The sequence below is a fragment of the Halyomorpha halys genome, unplaced genomic scaffold (assembly GCF_000696795.3).
Source record: "Halyomorpha halys isolate HHAL.00 unplaced genomic scaffold, Hhal_1.1 Scaffold64.1, whole genome shotgun sequence".
Taxonomy (NCBI): Eukaryota; Metazoa; Arthropoda; class Insecta; order Hemiptera; family Pentatomidae; genus Halyomorpha; species Halyomorpha halys.
In genome coordinates, this window is record NW_027116348.1 from 985,757 (window position 1) to 992,897 (window position 7,141).

Sequence of the window (7,141 nt, forward strand, 5' to 3'; positions counted from 1 at the left end):
TCTATAATGTTTGTATTTGTTTATTTTTAAATTTTTTTTTTTCAAAATTCAAGTACTTGTAATTTTATAGTGTTAAAACATTGAATAAAATATTAAAATAATCCTACATTTGAATCCTCTTGTAGGCACATAACTTCTGCTGTCATGTTGCGCGTTAATACTACTCACTATTTCAGTTTTTATACGATTTTTGCCCATGAAGTTTTCTCATCTTCTAGAAGTTAAATTTCTTAAAATTGTTTTTTTGTTTCTTTCACAACTACATCTCATTTTATTTTATTTTTCTTTTGGTTCAGTATCTATTTGGACATCTTCAGCTAGAATTTGCTTGTTTATAATTGCTGGAATATTAGAATGTAGAATCAATATTTTTGATCTTGAAATTAAATGTTTGTTTAGTAATTAGTAGAATAAATTCTCCAAAACTTTCCATATACACAAGGTGTATGAGTAAAAACAAGTATATTAGGGACTCTAAAGCAGTAAAATTCTACACCTCAGTTATTACAAAAAAAGTCCTTACTAATTTCATTTTTAGTACAGCAAATGATTTTTACATTAAAAAGTAAAACAAAAATTATTTAAACAGTTTGCAAGACTGAGCTTTTAATTTCTTACAAAGGAGTTGTAAATGATGATAGACTGAAGAATTAAAAAGAAACATTCATGAACAGATATATGACTAAGTGAACCAAAGCTTTTAGTTATAAAAGAGGAATAATAAAGGGAAAGAGTAAAGTAAAAGTGAACATTCAACTCCTGGTTGGATTTTATGAAAAATCCCCACATGGCACATTTGGCATTTAATAGAATATAAGATTAAAAAATATTAAATCTGTGCCGCTACAACCCATGAAGGGTCAGGAGTTACAGTACTTTGTTAGGTCGTACTGTTACTAGACTGACGGTTATGCAAGGAGGTGATTTGGTATTAATCACGCTCGATCGCCAGATTCTTTCCTAATTAAAGATACCCACATTAGGAGTATTGGTGGACCCCAGCAGGGCTCTAAAATCCACAAGGTTGACTCATAGCTACAGTTACAGAATAAATAATTATCTACCACTGCGGGAGTTAATTTAATATTTAAAAATAAATCAAACATTGTGTAGGATATTATTAATTTGCAGTTGTCAAAAGAATATGCTAAGATAAAAACCTGATCACTAGTTTTTAATTAGCTTACCCCAGAACGTAAATAAACGTATGTAAAACTTATACTTATATTAAAGTTTCTTGCTTGATGCCGATAGCAGAAATTAGGAGTTCCTTAGAAGGCTCCTTTTTTTTTTTTTTTTTTTTTTATAAGCCGGCCAAGTAGCACCGCGGCCTCAGAGGGCCTATTGTACGCTGTCCCTCCTCTGCTCAAAACAGGCCAATTGCCTTTGCAAATCTGGATACTGTATAGGGATCCACAGTTTCGCAAAGTTTGGGATCCAAGATACAATCCTTACCAAAGATGAGGAATCGTGTTCTTGCACTGTATCACATTTGCACATGATGTGATAGGCAGTCTCTTCCTCCTTTCTGCAGAACCTGCAGATAGGGGACTCTGTCAGTCCCATTTTATAGAGATGTTTATTTAACTGACAGTGTCCTGTATATAGTCCTGTCACCCATCTTAGGATACCCCTATCCATATTTAGAAGGCAGTTGCTTCTTTTCGGGCAGGGTCCTTTAAGGAACATTTTTGATTGTTCCATCCCTCTGGTATTTCTCCAGAGTAACCCAGCCTTGCTCTCAGCGATCTTTTTGATATGTCTCTTCGCATGGCTGAGACTAATTCCACATATGGGGTCAGGTGTGAGAGGAACATGCTCAGATCCTTTCCTTGCTAGGTAGTCTGCTCTCTCATTTCCTTTAATGCCTTTATGTCCAGGCACCCATTCCACCCACACCTTGTTGGCCAAGGAGAGAGAGTTCAAATTAACCTTACACTCCTCCACCAATTTGGAACGGGTTGCGTAGTTATCCAGCGCATAGATGGCCGCCTGACTATCCGTGTAAATCGTGATTAGCCTTTCCCTCATGCCCTCCTTTATTAAGTTCTGAGCACAGACATTTATTGCAAACACCTCAGCCTGGAACACTGTGGTGTGCTTTCCTAATGAGATGGATGTGCCTTGATTAGGTCTATCCATTCTCCATATCCCTGCTCCGGATCCTTGTTCCATTAGGGATCCGTCTGTGTAGCAGTTTATCCCATTACACGGCTTGTGTGGGGTTGAGCCATCAACCCTTACATTGTAGTGGGTGTTCCTATACTTTTTTACCTGATGATCCGAATGCATCGCCAGGATCCCGTCTTCATTGCTGCAGAAGGAGTGGTGCTTATGGCTCCCGTTATCATAAGGCACGCCAGTCTCTGAAGTTTCCCAAGCCAAGTAGAAGGCTCCTTAAAGTCTGATTTATCTCAATATCATTAAATCCTTTCACATTACCGAAAATCCAATTGTAAATTATTAATGAGCAATAACTTTAAACCTTAATGGTGGTTACATAATTTATTTCAATAATAGGTAATAAATAAATTAAATATTGTATATATGTATATATAGTTGACCGTAAAAATTGATATATAAGAAGATGGTCAGGGTTGTGGTCAAAAGAGAAACAAAAATAGTTGTAAACTATTTTTGTTTATTTTTTAACCGTAACCCTAACCATCTTCTTATAAATATATTAAATAGTATTTAGTTGAAATTTTAAATATATTACACTGATAAATTTTATTTATTTTTATATTTTCAGCTTGTTGCTCAAGTTTATAAAATAGTACCTCCAATTCTAATGGAAACTGGTAAAGTGAAAAACCCATGGCCCAATGTAGATGCCCACTCAGGAGTTTTGCTACAGGTATTATTTATTTATATTTTCTATGGTAATGGTTAATGTCCATTTTGTTTGTATATTTCAATAGATGTTAAACAGTTGAATGGCATGCCCTTCGTTGAGATGTTCACTATGTTTCATAATTTTTTAGTTATTTGGAAATGACATGATTGTATTAAAATAACTAAAAAAAAAAAAAAAATTGGCAGTCTTGAGACTGGCCAACTGAAGTGAAACTTCTGAATATGAAATAATGTATTAAAATTGTATTAATAATGATCATGCGTTCCCTCATTTAGCTTAAGGCACAAAATAGTTCTAGAATAATAATAATTAGAACAAACAGCTATTTCTTAAGTCAATTCTAGCAAGATTTTTTTAAATATTGTAATAGGAGACTAAAAGTTAATAGGAGATCACTCAATTGGACTAGGAATGTTGGGATTATTAAGCCTTTCTAAGCTCTTTTTTTAAAAATTTCCTGCTAGAATCGACCAGTAAATTTATCAAAAATTTGTTTTTACAACAATAATTTTAACTTTTGTTTTTTGCTTTTTTTTTATATACCTTTTCTTTATAATTTTCATGTCATTTGATCAATATAAATATGTTTTATTAATGGTTATATGGTTATTCAGTTAGTTGCATGCCCTCGATTAGGTTGTTGTTTACTTGTCTAACATATTGCTATCCAAGTTCAACAGTGTAACATCTCAAAAATGATTATTTTGAGATATGTATATAATCATATCATTAAGGGTAAAATTTATACTGTGGAATCATAGTGAAACGTCGAAAAAACTAAGTAAAATAAATATTTCAAGATATTACAGTACAGATCTGTATATATCTTACCCTTATTACTAACATTATACGCATATCTCTAAATAAGCATTTTTGGAGATGTAGCATTATTGAATTGGGACAGCGATTTGCTGTTCATTGTTGTTGGAAACCATGATTTTTATTAATGTAAAATAAAAGAAATGATGTATGCTATTGTGATTGGATCTTCTCTTAATAAATGAATTTCAATATCTTCTTTTTACTTAAATTTTAATTGTGGCATACTGTGCCACAATTAAAATTTTTTAGCCCTGAAGAAGCCCTGCAACGTGGGGCGAAACGTTGGCTCATTAAAATAGTATATTTCTACTATTTGAGTTTTTCTTGACCGCACCCGGACCATATTCCTTTCATCATTTAAATTTTAATTGTTTGATTTACGATTTTTTTATAAATTTTTGTTTTAAATTATTGTATTTGCATATTCATTTTAGTTTGCTTATCTTGGTGCTTGTTACTTGGCTGGTTTTTGTTGATTTTTAGTCTTTTTTTACCTACTAATGAAGAAAGTTTTGGTACAAGTAAATTTATTCATATTAACTTTATTTTTTCAGTATTATGGACTGAAGGAAATGAACTACTACACAGTCTTATTTGGAGTATCACGTGCTCTTGGTGTTCTGGCTTCACTTGTTTGGGATAGGGCATTTGGTTTACCTATTGAGAGGCCGAAATCAATGTCGACAGATGATCTCATTAAGGCAGTTGGATATACTGCTTAGACCGTATCTTGTACCTTAATTTATTTATGAAAGAAAAAAAATAAAATTAAATGGTTCAATTATGAACCACCTGTATAGAATACCTTTCGCTATTTGTATAGTGTGTAAATTTCTCCATAGTTATTTATTATTTCATCGTCCACTTAATAGTTTCCTATTCATTTATCATGTTTCCGTTTGTAGTTTTTTGGCATTAACGAAATGCGGTTTCACATTATTTTTTTTTTCAAAATTCCACGAGAGCTCAGAGTATTGGCTTACTTGGTTTGTGATTGGATTTATTAACTTCCAACAGAAAGACCTAGTCAATGACTACTGAGAATCTCATCATAATGTTTAGCTAATGCAATGTTTTATATGGCTTTAACTCAAAAGAAAGCAATTTTTTTTTTTTTTGTACAAAGATAATTAAAATAAATAAAAAAAATAACATAAAAGATGGCTGTAGTTCAGTAATGATGAGGAAGAAAACATATTTATTTAAATAAATAAATATGATTAGTATGAACTAGTTTTTTCATTTCACTATTTCCTTTTTAACTTTTAATAACTGTAATTTTTTAGGAAATTAATCATTGGTTTATTGGTCAGACTGCTAATTTATTGGAAAGTAAACATTTGTCATTAGTTTTAACTCTTAAGTTGGTATAGAGTCTATCCCAGTTGAGTTTGCTGGTAAGAGAAAGTAGTACTCGAAGCCTTTTCCCTCTCCAGTGCCTCAAGCTAAAATCTCTCATACTGTAAGAAACATTGTTCTTGTCTCTTTATTATATTAATTTTTTCTACCTCTAGTTAGAGATTTTTTATTTTGATGCTAATTAGTAAATATTTAAAATCCAAAAATCAAATGAGAGAGCATTAGGTAGATTTCCTAGAAGAATATTCTTACTTCATCTCTCTTACCACTACTTCTGGTTTTACTAAATAAAACTGATTCTACTTGCTTGAGTTATGGTTAAATTCTGCTGAGAGATGATCTTAATGAACCACGGTTTACTGTTAAAAATATATCCTAAAGCTTAATACTTCTTTGTGAAAGGATAGATGTACTATACAGCTAATTTTTGAAAATTTAGTAATTAGACAACATAATCAAGTTTTTGAAGTATTTAATTAGAACATGAAGTTTGAAAAATGAATAGAAGTTAATCTGCGACACATCAATGAAAATTATCTCATTTCTATAATTTTCCATTTATTTTTGTGAAGAAAGTTTGAAAAATTTGTTAATTATATCCCTTTTCTTTTTATGCGGTTACAGTTCATTAAGGATATCTTCCTCCACCAATTCTTGTCCTCTACTAATATCCTACTACTTACAACAGAGGGTTCTATGGCTGGTGGATCATTTTGTATTAAATGATCCAGAAATTTTGAGACATTACCTATAGTGTCAGACTTTAATGAAATATGGTATGGTATGTTTTATTCTTCTATACAAATATATAGTTAACAAATTTTATAGTTCTATCTCAACAATTTATTATTTTTGAATCGCATAAAGTATATACCAAACATTATGTACCAGATTATATATACCAAACATTATATACCATATTATATATACCAAACATTATATACCGAATTTTATTAAACTTTTAGTAATATCTTCAGAGATTATTACTTTCCAAGAAAAATTGTATTAATGTAAATTGCTATATTTCCATTTTCTCCAATTAACTTCTCTCTTAAAACTTTTCTCAAACTACTTTTGTCTATGTTAGAATTATTCATATTGTTGATCCTTTACCAGAAAGGCTTAGTTTAATGATACAAACGTACTTTTCAAAACATTTTTTATTTATATAAATTACCATTTTTCCATTTATTTATATAAATAAAAAAATGATAATTATATATAATTGAGCCTATCTGGTATAGAATGTAATTATGTAATATGCGTAATTATAATCATTGCTTGTATTGCTGCTCTACTAGGCGGCCTTCCCAAGTTGTTTAGAAAAAAAAAAAAAAATCGGATATGACCCGAAGAATAGTTGGGTACTTTACTTCCGAATCATTTTTTCTTTTGAGAAAAAAATCTGTTTCAAATTATTAACAATCTGGATGAATAGTAGGTTATTAGAGAGATAAAATTTAAAAGTAGGAAGGTTATTGAACTTAAGGAACTCCAAATAATGTTTTAATTTGATCTTCGGATGCTTTTTTATCTATTTATTTATTTTTTTATTTTTTTTATGACCCCTCTTTCTGGTCATTTCTGAGGGGTTATCTAGAGGTGACCAACCTATTCTAACCATGGTGGGGGTCGTCTTTCATTATGTGGGACCGCCACAATGAAAAGAGTCCACCCCCAGGCCATATTCTAGCTGGCGCCATCCACAGTTCTCAGGTTCCTAAAACCTATGCCTTAACCACCTGATCTATGGATGGCTCTAAGAGACATCTCTATACACAGCATAATAGCAAACATGAGGAGAAAATGTCATAACTTAAGCTCTGAGTACCTAATTTAGGGTTAAGTCTAATAATTTTCTGTTTTCATGAATTATGAAACTTCCATTAATTATAGAATGTATTTGTGGCTTTTATGAAAGCCTGAAGGACTACTGAATGCTTCAATTTAGCCCTTGTTCAAGCCATCTTAGGAAAGATATTAGAGAACACTGTTGGCCCTCACCAGGTCCATCTTTTACCAAGTTGGTGTCACTGGCACTTCAAGGAGTGGAGGCCCTCCAGATTAGAGAACTTATTTTTCAAATCAGATAATGATTGTATA

The 7,141-nt window shown here is 31.5% G+C and overlaps 1 protein-coding gene across 3 annotated transcripts in view; it reads left to right on the forward strand.

The window, feature by feature from the left end:
* Positions 1-4,909, forward strand: part of kdn (knockdown) — a 109,241-nt gene extending 104,332 nt beyond the window's left edge. For all 3 annotated transcript variants that reach the window (XM_014438679.3, XM_067053155.1, XM_014438680.3), the window contains 2 exons: positions 2,753-2,857; positions 4,234-4,909. In XM_014438679.3, coding sequence (XP_014294165.1) covers positions 2,753-2,857; positions 4,234-4,401 — 273 coding nt within the window. In that variant the 3' untranslated portion in view covers positions 4,402-4,909. The remainder of the gene's footprint in view (positions 1-2,752; positions 2,858-4,233) is intronic.
* The last annotated feature ends 2,232 nt before the right edge of the window (positions 4,910-7,141 follow it).